Source organism: Rhinatrema bivittatum, chromosome 19 (assembly GCF_901001135.1).
Source record: "Rhinatrema bivittatum chromosome 19, aRhiBiv1.1, whole genome shotgun sequence".
NCBI lineage: Eukaryota > Metazoa > Chordata > Amphibia > Gymnophiona > Rhinatrematidae > Rhinatrema > Rhinatrema bivittatum.
Window position 1 is genome coordinate 8,140,336 of NC_042633.1, and position 13,453 is coordinate 8,153,788.

The 13,453-nt window shown below is 41.3% G+C and overlaps 1 protein-coding gene across 1 annotated transcript in view; it reads left to right on the forward strand.

The window, feature by feature from the left end:
• The first annotated feature begins 9,877 nt into the window (after positions 1 to 9,877).
• Positions 9,878 to 13,453, forward strand: part of LOC115081114 (extracellular calcium-sensing receptor-like) — a 41,842-nt gene continuing 38,266 nt past the window's right edge. Inside the window, exons 1-2 of the mRNA XM_029585626.1 lie at positions 9,878 to 9,913; positions 10,238 to 11,077. Coding sequence (XP_029441486.1) covers positions 9,878 to 9,913; positions 10,238 to 11,077 — 876 coding nt within the window. The remainder of the gene's footprint in view (positions 9,914 to 10,237; positions 11,078 to 13,453) is intronic.

The following is a 13,453-nucleotide window of genomic DNA, read 5'->3' on the forward strand; positions in this document are numbered from 1 at the left end:
GTGCGGCTACGCGTGTATCTTATAAAATCCAGCGTACTTTTGTTCGCGCCTGCTGCGCGAACAAAAGTACGCGCTCGAGTAGATTTTGAAAATCTACCTCTATATTTTTGGAATTATTTATAAAAAATATTAATGGAAAAAATGTTGAAAGATGAAGGATGATATCAGCGTCAAAGTGAATGTCAATCACTGAAAAAGGGTGGAGTTTTAAAAAAAAAGAAAGGGTAAGAAGGACTGTGTTTATCATAGTGAGTGCTCTATTGAATCTATAAGGCAACTATACAGATACGAAATGAAGCATAAAAAAGTGAGAAAAGAAACCGTGGGTCAAAAATGGTGAATGCATAATTAATGTCACTCATGTGTCATTAGAATTTAAAGGGCTGCACAATGTGTAGTTGGTCAAGTGCCTATCAGACCAGTGTAAAAAAAACAGTGCATATCAAATGTTTGTGGAAAAAAGTTATAATTAAAAAAAAATTTAAGACCAGTGGTGTGAACAAGATTAGAAAAATCTATTAAAACTCATGTGATGTAAAGCTAAAAAACTTAAAACAGAAACGAAGTGAAAAATCTAATTAAAAAAGGTAGAAAAAATGAAAAATAAGTGAAGTGACAAAAACTGTATTGAACTGCAATAACTTAAAAAGGCAAAGGTGCGGATGATGAAAATAAAAAGTATGCAAAATTCTGAAAAAAAAACTATAAGAACACTGAAAAATCAGTATCATTATTTAGACCATGCAGAGTGAGAGTATTAAAATTATAAATATATTTCTGTTCTAATTGTAAAAATAAGGTATCAAAATTACCTCCTCTCCAATTAGGGGTTTTTTGTTGCACAACACAGAATTTATAATCACTGAACTTGTGTTGCTTTAAAATAGAATGTTCTACTAATGGTTTAGCAGGTACCAGACAATTGATGTTGCTTTTATGTTCAATAATTCTCTTATTAAATGCTCTGATAGTTTTTCCTATATACATCAAATTACATGGACAAAAAACAGCATATATAACACCTTTGCTTTTACATGTTGTGTAAGACGTAAGTATAAAAGCCTTATCTCTTCCCGGTATATTTAAAACAGATGTTTTCATATTTACACTATAAACTGAACAAGTGCCACAAGGGCGAATGGCCGGGAGGTCTGATGTCAAGTTTACGTTTAATTGGTAATGCAGAAGGTTCTATCATGTCTTTAAGATTTCTATCACATTTGTTAGCAATCAACAGATCACTATCGCCCACTGGAACAAAATGCCTTCCCAACTACGCCAGGAACCCTGCCACAAAAAATTTAAACACAACCTTAAAACATGGCTTTTCAAACTAGCGTTCCCAGACTAACGAACTATCTCTCACCAAAGATACTTCTTGACCGCCTGACCAATCCCCTACCTCTCCCCCCCTTCCCTACCCCCCACCCCTGTAGGATTCTCCTCCTCCTCCCCTCCCTCCATTATTTTCCCCCCAAATACTGTCACTGCCTTATCTAACTCATTTGTTAAAATTAACATGTACATTTGTATATTATTCCTGTATATAATTCATGTATCGTCCCGTTAACCCTCTCCCTGTTAATGTTAATATTGTAAAGCTGGTTGCTAAGTTATGTTATATTGTGAACCGAGGGGATGTTTGTTTCAAACGTGCCTCGGTATATAAGAAACCTCAAATAAACTATCTTTAAAAACTGATAAAACTTGTAAAATTGGCCAGTGCTTCTTTAAAATGTTTATGATTTTATGTGACATAAAAGTGTAAGTCATTGGACAGACAATACGGTTCATAGGTTTTTTCTCCTTTTTTTTAAGTAAGTCTCTACGATTCTGGTCACATGCCTTCAGATATCCCTTATGAACATATTTAACTGGATAATCTCTATTGATAAATCTTTGTGTCATTTCTAATGCTCTTAAATCAAAAGTGAAATCATCAGCACACAGTCTACGTAGCCTTAAGAATTGTGAATACGGGAGATTCTGCAATAAAGATCTATTATGACAACTCTTGAAATGTAAAGGTTTGTTTGAATCTGTCGGCTTTCTATAGATGTCTGTTGTGAACCTTCCATCAATATATATGATCTGAATATCTAAAAAGGATATCTTTTCTTTGTTGTAGATCATAGTGAATTTCAAATTATGATCTAGGGTGTTCAGCCAGGAATGAAACCGTAATAATTGTTCGATGTCACCTTTCCACAGGATAAAAACATCATCAATGTATCTCTTCCATACTAAAACATTATTAATAAAATCATAATCGCTTAAAAATACTTTTTCAAACTTGGCCACATACAAGTTGGCAATAGAAGGGGCCATTGTTGAACCCATAGCTACTCCCTTTATCTGTTGATATATTTTGTTATTGAAGCTAAAAAATTTTTTAGTAAGTGCTATTTCTGCTATGTTAATTAAAAATTCATTAGGGATACGTTTATGTCCAGTTCTATCGATAACCACTTGTGAAATAATATCTAATGCCGCTAATTGTGGGATGTTTGTATATAGAGATTCTATATCCAAAGTCACTAAAATCAGTTCATCTTTAGGAAGTACTATATTTTCCAAAAGGTTAATAAAATGTAAAGAGTGTCTTACATAAGATGGCATATTCACAATGAGAGGTTTGAGAAAAGAATCTATAAATGTGGAGAGGGGTTCTAACAAAGATCCTATAGCAGCCACGATAGGTCTTCCCGGTGGATCAGTAATGGATTTATGAATTTTGGGTAGAATATACAATGTGGGCATGATGGGATGTTTAACTCTTAAAAAGTCAATTTCTTTGTTAGTTAAAAAACCTCTATTTTCAGCTATTTGTAATAAATCATCAATCTCCTTTTTAAACGAGATAGTTGGGTCGCTATCTAGTTTGAGATAGAAGGATTTGTCAGATAGTTGTCTTTCTACTTCATTAACATACTTCTCAATGTCCATAATAATAATGCACCCGCCTTTATCTGCACTTTTAATAACTATATCGGAGTCTTCTTTTAAAAATGTGATAGCCTCTTTTTCTTTCTTTGTCATATTATAGAATCTATTTCTAGTACCTTTGACTTCTAATTTCTGTATTTCTTGTAAAACAAGTGTTTCATAAGTATGGATCACTGGATTGACTGTTCCAGGAGGAATCCACTTATTGGGCTTTTTTACTATTGACTGGTCTATATGAGGGCTGAAGTCTGATCTTGAAAAAAATTCTGCGATCTTTAATTTTCTGGTAAATTTAAAAAACTCAATTCTGGTGCGGAATGCATTGTAACCTGACGTGGTAACAAAAGAAAGCCCTTTATTCAATGCACTAATCTCATGTGCATCTAAAGTCTTTGATGATATATTAATAATCCTATTATTGATCTCTAATTCTGATATCTCTGTTCTTGGTACCGATTTGTAGTTGGCATGACGTCACTCGAGGGGGACGCCCCCGAGGTTCACGCCATAGCTGGAATAAAGATATGGGTAGCGCGCGCGCAAGCACCCTAGTAGGCCCTCAGGAGGAACATGGCAGAATGCCTTGCCAAAGCCGTTCCGGGGACGCCGGGCAGTGTAGCTTGCAGACGCGGTGGTAGCCATGTTCCCGAGGCTAGTGGAGAAAGCGAGAATTGAGGTGAGGCACAAAGGACGAAGCCGTCTGAGTCTGACGGACGCAAAACATACTTACTTTTGGAATCCAAAAAGTTCCCATTTTGCTCTCAATATTTTCATTCCAAATAAAAATTTAGTAGGGATACCCAGCCCCTCCTCTGGTGTCCCCATGATTTATTCAATTTAATTTTACCCATTTTATGAGGTTTTTACCTCAAAAACAATGCCAGGAAAATGCAGTGATTTTATAAATATTTTATAGCACATTCTCCATGAAGTAGGGGCTTGCCCAGTGCCCTTAACTGCTATATACTTGTCCCTCATGGTTGTTTTTATTTAATTTTACTTTCTTTCATTTTATTTATTACCTTTTATGTTCCAGTCCAGAGCCGCAGTAGCCTTCTGATGCCATTGATGATAGCAACCTATAGCCTTCATCTCTACATCATGCAAGGGGCTTCTTGGTGTCACTGGGCATTTCAGAGAGCCTTGTTCCTCAAAACCATGGCCATGCAAACTTATTTTCCTCACTGCCATGGCCGCTATCATCAAATGAAACAGCAGCAGAGCCTGATGCAGTGCTGCCCACTCCAGCCCATCCCCCATATGACCTAATAATGGATTCCTTAGTACCATGGGAGCCTTTCCCTAGATCATGTGGCACTTTCTTCAATACATCTTTCAGGCCACTCAAGGCAGCATCTCCAGCCAGGGCTCTCCTGCCTTTGGCTGCTTCCACCAACTTCAAGCAGCTCCTGGGAGTGGCTTTACAGACCTTGCTCCTGCAGCCTGGACCTACAACCAGGCCTTAGGTCCAGCTCCAGCCAGCACAGTGCCATGCAGCCATCAACCCCTGGACTCTTCATTAGACCCCAGAACCAGCCCTTGACAATGCAGCATTCTGGTGCTGGAGCAACCTTATGCTACCTCCATCCATGGTACCCAACACTGGTCCAAAATTGCTCTTAGTTGTCTACCTGAACCACTAAACCCTCACGCTGGTCACCAGGTACAGTCACTGACTCTGCAGTTCGAGCTCACAAGACCTCTGCCAAGCCCCCTACCCCCATCCCCTCCCCCTGAATCCTACCTTCCAAAAAACTTCAACCATGGTGATTTAGGATGCCCCTCTCCCCCTCACACTTCTATCCCTTATGTTGAAAACAGATCCTAGTGATCTAGAGGCCTCCAGACTCCCTGCCCCGCACACACACTCCTAAAGAAGACTCGTTGGTGGTATGAAGCGGTCCAGAGCACCCCATAGCTCTGGGATGGTTGATACCCATTTTCAAAATGTTGCCAACAGGTCTTTGCTCCTATCATGTGATGGGCCTTATGATGGCAACCCCCATTGCCTGTTCCCTCAGTAACATTCAGGGCAGGGTGCAGTCAGCTTCCTTTTGCAGGGTATGTAGGGTAAGCAGAGTTTGCCCTTTATGGGGATGAGGTAGAATGAATCAGAAGGATGACATCACAATAATGGTGTTGATGACATCACAGTGACACAATAAGATGTCTGCAGATAACTTACTCCTTATCCTAGCCTACGGCATCGCTTTAGACCTGGCCTTTAACATGAAATACTGAATAATAACTGGAGACAAAGACATTTCTCACACTCATCTGTTGCTGCTGATATGAGCTTTACATTTCATTCCACAGTGAGGAAAATGGCAGATATCTTTTAACGTTTTATGCATAATTGCAGCCTGAGTAAAATAGCAGCTCTTTTTTAGCATCTGTCCTATATAGCAGAGTAGTAAAGAGTAATTTCCCTTAAATGTGCTCATTTCAAAGTCCATGGCTTTGTTTATCAATCACATTCTCCTCCGTGGCTTGTGAAATCCACAGAACAATTAGCAATTATTCCATCATGGAAATTGGTCCTTGCAATGGGGGAATACCTGAAAAGTTATAAACCAGGAATCAACAGCACCAGCATCAGACCCCACGAGAGAGCTCCAGCTTCACTTCAAAGGAGGACAAGCAGAAGTGCGTAAGCTTTTCAAATCTCATTTATTGAAGAGACATTAGAAACGCAGTCACAAATCTGAGCAGACAGATTTGGGCAAAAAAGGTCCAAGAAAAAGGCCTCAATTCATTTGGTTTTCCACAAGTTTGAAACAGGGCAACGTCTTGAAGGGGAAAAAGATCCACCCAAGCACAGTGACCAGCGAACACGTGTGCAGATAGCAAAGGGGGGACTATTGTCCCTGGCATGGCTGGAATGTAAAAACCAGGCAAATGTCCCTGGGAATCTCACACTTTTCTCCTGGCTCCATTTTACTGTGCATTTTATTTAGCACTTCCTAGATGATGCAGGACATTAACAGTGGGGGCAAAACCTGTGCCACTTAAAACTTGTGTGAAGCCAGCTGTCTGTTAGCCCAGGATTGTTTTTCTTGTTTGCATTTCTTTTGCCTAACACTTAGATAAGGTCCTTATTCTTGCAGGGCATAGAAAGAAAAAGTTTCTTCTCCAGAGATTTCCCATCTGTCTGACATTTTCTAAGTGAATCAGCTTTTGGCAGGCACTGCTAATGCTTTTCACCCTCCCTGCCCCTCCCTCTCTCTCATAATATCTCTCTGCTTATTGCCCCGCTTCCCCCCACCCCCCACTTGCCCCCTCCTCTCTTCTGCACTTTGTGTGCTTCTCATTAACCCCCCTTGGTTTTCCTGTACTTGTTTGCTTCTTAAAAATCAAATCCTTTGCAGGAGCCGAACATGAGAATTCTGCAAACAGGTCAGTGAGTGTCTTTTACTGAGAGCACCAAGCTGGCCTTCTCCAGATCAACTTCTGGAGATCTTTAGATAGGGCATGGATGAAGGGACTCATAGGATCTCCAAGACTCACCTTCAACAGCCCCTTTGAATGATTTGCATGTTGATCCTGCAAGGAATCCAGCTTCCTCCAGGACCGGCACAATGCTCCCATCAAAACAGAGTCAGCACCCAACAGAAAAAGGGGGGAAGGTGGAAAATGAACTGAATTTCATAAAAAATAAACATTAAAACATAATAGAAATAATAATGTATTTGAAAATAAATGATAAACAATAGCAGTACCTTTACCAAACGTCGGTAATCTGCATCCATGGAGGTTGGAGACTAGAGTGGAGGGCAAAGTCCATGGCCACATTTTACCTGTGAACTTGACATTGCTTCTCAATGAGGAAGGACATTCATAAGAACATAAGAAAATGCCATACTGGGTCAGGCCAAGGATCCATCAAGCCCAGCATCCTGTTTCCAACAGTGGCCAATCCAGGCCATAAGAACCTGGCAAGTACCCAAAAACTAAGTCTATCCATGTAACCATTGCTAATGGCAGTGGCTATTCTCTAAGGGGCGGATTTTAAGAGCCCTGCTCGCCTAAATCCGGGCGGATTTAGGCGAGCAGGGCCCTGCGCGCCGGTGCGCCCATTTTACATAAGCCTACCGGCGCGCGCGCAGAGCCCCGGGACTCGCGTAAGTCCCGGGGTTTTCTGAGGGGGGCGGGCCCGGGGGCGCGGCCACGGCCCGGGGCGGTCCGGGGGCGCGGCCGCGCCATCCGGACCCGCCCCCAGGTTGCGTCCCGGCGCGCGGGGATTTACGTCTCCCTCCGGGAGGCGTAAATCCCCCGACAATCCCCCGACACTGGAAAAAAGGACCTGGGGACATCTGCACTGGCGTTTTATGACTTATTTTCTGATCCTGCCCAAAACAAACCCCAAGGAACACCTCGCTTAAATGTAGCTTGCTGAAGAACACATGCACGTGTAGATGGGTTGAGGGAGGGCAGTTTCAGAGAGGCAGTTTAACTGAGTAAGTTATCTTTCACCCATGTAAATGGCTTTGAACCTTGCCCTGCAATATTTATAGTTTATTGATGCATGTTTTCTAAAAAGCAGTCTTAGGAATAGAGTTACTCATTTATTAGACTTTGCAAGTCATTTTAAAGACATTTCACTCCTCTTTTTTAATCTTAGCCAAAAAACCTTTATAAATCAGGCCTTCAATGATGGAATCCTTCACAGAACCTATGACCACCCCTAACCCTAATCCTAGCCCTATCATAAAACCTAACCCTAACCCTTACACTGAGCCTTCACTTAACCCTGACTTTGATCCTAACCTTCACTCTAACCCTAATCATATCTATAATCCTCTTTCTAACTTTATCTCAAAATCTAACCTTAACTCTAATCCTGACTATGACTCTGAACTTCACTCTAACCCTAACAATAGACATAACCATAAACCTGATGCTAACTCTAACTCTAACCTTAGCCATACTCTTTCACATTCAGATGGGATAACAAAGTTCTTTTTTTCCATTCCACCCAAGGCAAAATCTGCAAGAAAGACAGGTAGAGATTGGCACAGCTCGATGCAGGAAATTATTTTGACGGCACTGACTTATTTCCTGATACTGTCCATCTCTGTTTATAATGCCGCTAAAGTCAACTCTCAGCCAAGCACTGCAAAGGTAACAGGATACATAAAGCAGGGGGACATCATTATAGGGGGGATCATCCCTGTTCACAATGCTAAAACCTACCTCCCGCCGATTCCCTTCACTGAGACTCCCAGCATCCAGCTTTGCAGCACGTAAGTGACAGATTATTTTCCCCATGCTTCTTTTTCCATGCCATTATAATTAATTTCATGACAGCATCATCATACAATTGTTAATTGTTCATTAAATAAAAAAAAAGTCTTTTAAAATTGAATTTAAATCTGCTACTTCTTAGTTTCAAGAAATATCCTCTGGAACATAAAAAGTGCCATGCTGGGTCAGACCAAAGGTCCATCAAGTCCTGAATTGGTCTCCGATAGTGTTCAATCCGGATCGCTAGCAAATACCTGGCAGATCCCACTCCTATTTTATAAAGCGGGTGAATGCATGCACAAGTGCCAATGCATGCACATCCCGCATCAGAGGAAAAAGGGTGGTGGTATGAGTGGGGCATGGGTGTTCTGGGGCAGGGCCAAGAGATGTGCGCATTTACCTATGTGGCTGGGTATGCCCCCAGGTTCAGTGCCTCCTAACTTTACTTCTGCTATGGAGGAGATGGAAATAAAAAAAAATACAGAATCTGTGAGGGGTTTGTGTGGTTTGGAGTAACTGGGAGGAGTGCATGCTAAAAACCAGGGGGATTGAGAGGAACAAGGAGAAAAATGGGCAAACTGGTGGACAAACTGGTGAGACTGGTCCACAGCTGGAAGTGCCTCTGTTATAAAATACCCTCATTTGCATGATCCAAAACTGACTTACACTGCTGTGAGCTCACAAGCTTCAAATTAGGAGCCCATATACACACACCTAGCCTATTATATAACAGGCGCACATATTATAAAACAGCCACGTCTCTGGTCATGCATCAGTGCACATGTGCATATGTGCGCCCATTTGAAAGTTAATGTCCCCATGTATTCATTTAGGGGCAGATTTTAAAAGGTCTGCGCGAGGTGTACATTTGTGCCGCTACCTGGTGCGCACAAATGTACGCCCAATTTTATAACTTGCGCGCACCGGCCGAGTGCTGTGCCAGCACGCGATCCCCCGGCTGCTGTGCCGGAGTCCTTGGTCACGCCTCCCTGACTGCCCCCGTACCACCCAGCCACTCCCATGGACTGCCCCGCCATGCCCACGGATCATCTGCCCCGCCACCGTCCTGCCCCCTGCCCGCCCATTCAGAAAAGCCCCGGGACCTATGCACATCCCAGGGCTTTACGCACGCCGCTGGGCCTTTTGAAATTAGGCCCGGCACGCGTAACCCCCATACGTGCGTAAATCCTCCTGGATTTACGCTCATAGGTCTTTGAAAATCTGCCCCTTAATTCTATAACCGTTTAAGTATATATGCATAGTTTTGTCTGCAAAATAAGTTGATATTTCAACTGAATATATACCGGTATCTTGTTTTTGAAAATCAGCTGAATTTGTGCATGGCCAGATGGGTGCTCTATTAGAAATTCACTATTACATGTACATTTGCCTGTCTTCCATTTATATCACACATTTCTGTTGTTTTTATAGACTACAATTAATTATTTACCAGGATATGCAGGCCATGGTATTTGCCTTGGAAGAAATTAACAGAAATGGCACCCTGCTGCCCAACATCACCCTGGGGTTCTGGATATATGACTCCTGTGATACTCCATCCCGGTCTCTGCAAGGCACAATGTGGCAACTCACTGGGCACAAAGATCCCATCCCAAATTACACCTGCAGGGGAACATCTCCATTAACTGCGGTGCTTGGAGATGCTAAGTCTCGAATGTCCATAACTATGGCTCAGCTACTGGGGGTCTACAAATATGCACAGGTATGGAATATCCTTCTGCTCTGGTTATTTCTAAAGATAATTTCAATTTGTTTTTTGGAACCCTTTGAAAGCCAGATTGAAGATGTGGCTGTACAGAAAGTCATTTTGGTTGCTATTAATCATTATCAAGAAGTAGAATGGAAAGTGGAGGTAAATTGCTTAATTACCTTTGGACAAAGTAACACTATTAGGGTGGGAAAACTTTTAGCATGTCTTGAGATAACCTTTAAGAAAAAGAGGGAAAAATGCATATTATTATCATTCTCATAACTGATGATCAAGCGTTAGAAAAACTAATTAATATTGTTGATGAAATTCTTCTAGATCAGCTATGCCGCTTCTGTAGCCACTCTTAGTGATAAAAGTCGATTTCCCTCTTTCCTCCGCACTACTCAAAGTGATGAGTACCAGTCTCTGGGCATTGCCCGGTTGATCACCTTCTTCAGTTGGACCTGGGTTGGAATCCTCGCTGAGGACAGTGACTATGGACAGATAGGGAGTCAGATGCTAAAAGAAGAGCTCATCAAGGCTGGGATCTGTGTAGCCTTCTATGAAAACATCCCCCTATTTTACTCTCAAGAGAAGACACGGCACATTTTGGAGGTGGTAAAGAAAATGACAGCCAGAGTCATCGTGGTCTTTTCCACTGCCAACAACCTTTATCCAGTGATGCTGGCAATTGCAAAGAGTGACATATCTGGGAAAGTCTGGATTGCTACAGATGCCTGGGCTGACTTTCCAATATTTAATGTAAAGGAGTTCTCAAAAACTCTTAAAGGAACCATTGCATTCTCTGTTACTGCAGGCAACATTCCAAGGTTCAAAGACTACCTCTATGATCTTCATCCTTTCAGAACTACAGAAGACATCTTTATTAGGGAGTTTTGGGAAGAAGTTTTTGGCTGCAGGTGGGCTGACCCCAACATGGACCAGGACACTCTTCAAGAACTAAGCAGAAAAGGGAAACTCTGCACAGGGAAGGAAGACCCAAGTTCTCTTGATATTCGTTTCTTTGATATGACAAACCTAAGGTATGCGTATAATGCGTATAACTCTGTGTATGTGGTGGCTCATGCCCTGCATGCCATGCATTCTTGTAAACCTGGAGAAGGATCTTTCTTCAATGGATCATGCGGGGACATCAAACACTTTAAGCCTTGGCAGGTAAGTGCCAGTGTTTGTTTGAGATATGTGATTGTAAGTATGCTTGACCCATACAGTTCACTACTTGACAATGACACACAGTATGAGGTATATTTTTAAAAGGGCATTTAACTGAAAAAGTTCACATATGCTTTTCAGTCTGCGGAAACTCGACTGATCTTCAAACACCAGGTACTCATAAGAACATAAGAAATTGCCATATTGGGTCAGATCAAGGGTTCATCAAGCCCAGCATCCTGTTTCCAACAGTGGTCAATCCAGGCTACAAGTATCTGGCAAGAACACAAACACTAAATAAATTCCATGCTACTGGTGCCAGTAATAGCAGTGGCTATTCCCTAAGTCAACTTGATTGATAGCAGTTAATGAACTTCTCCAAGAATTTATCCAAACCATTTTTAAACCCAGCTACAGTAACTGCACTACCACATCCTCTGGCAACAAATTCCAGAACTTAATTGTGTGTTGAGTGAAAAATAATTTTCTCCAATTAGTTTTAAATCTGCTACTTGCTAACTTCATGGAGTGCCCCCTAGTTCTTCTATTATCCAAAAGAGTAAATAACTGATTCCCATTTACACATTCTAGACCTCTAATGAATTTAAAGACCTATATCATATCCCCCCTTCAGCTGTCTCTTCAAGCTGAACAGCCCTAACCTGTTTAGCCTTTCCTCATAGAGGAGCTGTTCCATCCCTTTTATAATTTTGGTTGTCCTTCTCTTTATCTTCTCCAGTGCAACTATATCTTTTTGAGATATGACAACCAGAATTGTACACAGTACTCAAGGTATGGTCTCACCATGGAGCGATACAGAGGCATTATGACATTTTCCATTTTATTTACCATTCCCTTCCTAATAATTCCCAACATTCTGTTTGCTTTTTTGACTGCTGCAGCACACTGAGTCAATGATTTCAATGTAATATCAACTATGACGCCCAGATCTTTTTCCTGGGTGGTAGCTTTTAATATTGAACCTACATCTTGTAATTACAGTTTGGGTTATTTTTCCCTATATTCATCACCTTGCACTTGTCCACATTAAATTTAATCTGCCATTTGGATGCCCAACCTTCCAGTTTTGCAAGTTCCTCCTGCAATTTATCACAATCCACGTGTGATTTAACTACTCTGAATAATTTTGTATCATCCGCAAATTTGATAATCTCACTCATCGTATTCCTTTCCAGATCATTTATAAATATATTGAAAAGCACCGGTCCAAGTACAGATCCCTGAGGCACTCCACTGTTTACCTCTTCCACTGAAAAGATTTACCATTTAATCTTACTCTTTGTTTCCTGTCTTTTAACCAGTTTGTAATCCACGAAAGGACATCGCCATATCCTATGACTTTTTACTTTTCCTAGAAGCCTCTCATCAGGGACTTTGTCAAATGCCTTCTGAAAATCCAAATACGCTACATCTACCGGCTCACCTTTATCCACATGTTTATTAACCCCTTCAAAAAGCTGACTGCTAACTGGTATTCAGAAAAGTAAAATTAGGTCTCTTACTTGCAATTCTTATTTCCTGAAGTCGACATGCTTGGATTTTTCTCCCCTATCAGCAGATGGAGACAGGGAAAGAAAGTTTAACAGAAACTGCCTCATAAGGCAATGTTCTACCTACAGCCTGTCAGTATTTTCTACCCAAAGCAATTCCTCCCTGGGATCAGGACTAAGCTACAAAACTACAAAAACATTGAAACATAGAGCCCCACCAAGGAAGGAGTTCCAAAAGGGAGCAGGTGCCTCCTGCAGGTTGTTTAACTCCGGAAACCTGGAGTTGCTGAAGGGTATACTCCTTGAGGCTTGGAGGTAATTAACGAGAAGTCAAAGTTGATACTGGATGTGGAAGTCTGGGTGCAGGCGCCTAATGCAGGTCGTGTAAACCCAGGGAGAATGAACATCGCAGTGGGAATGAACGCAGATGGTCCTTTGAATGGTGCCTCCTGCTGGTCAAGAAGATTCCAGGAGTAGAGGGAAATGAAGAAGGTCTGGATGCAGGCGCCTCCTGCGGGTCGTATGAAGCTAGACATACTGTAAAGAGACAAGCGGTTAGTACACAATTCTTAGTGAAAAACAAAGAATTTGAGTCCTGGAATTTGGAGAGAAAATTCTACTTAAAAACAGGAAAGGTATGTCCAAAAAAAGTCAAAACTTGTTTAAAAATTTAATAACCCATGAGTTCAGAACTTGGAGAAAAATTTCTGCTTGCAACCAGAAAGCAAAGTTCGGAACTTGGGAAAAAAATTTCTGCTTAAATATAGAGAACAAGAGTTCAGAAAAAGTTTGTTAGAAAGACAAATAACAAAGTTCAGCAAACTTGAGAAAAATTTCTGAAAAAGTTTTGGCCAGAACATTTTTTTTT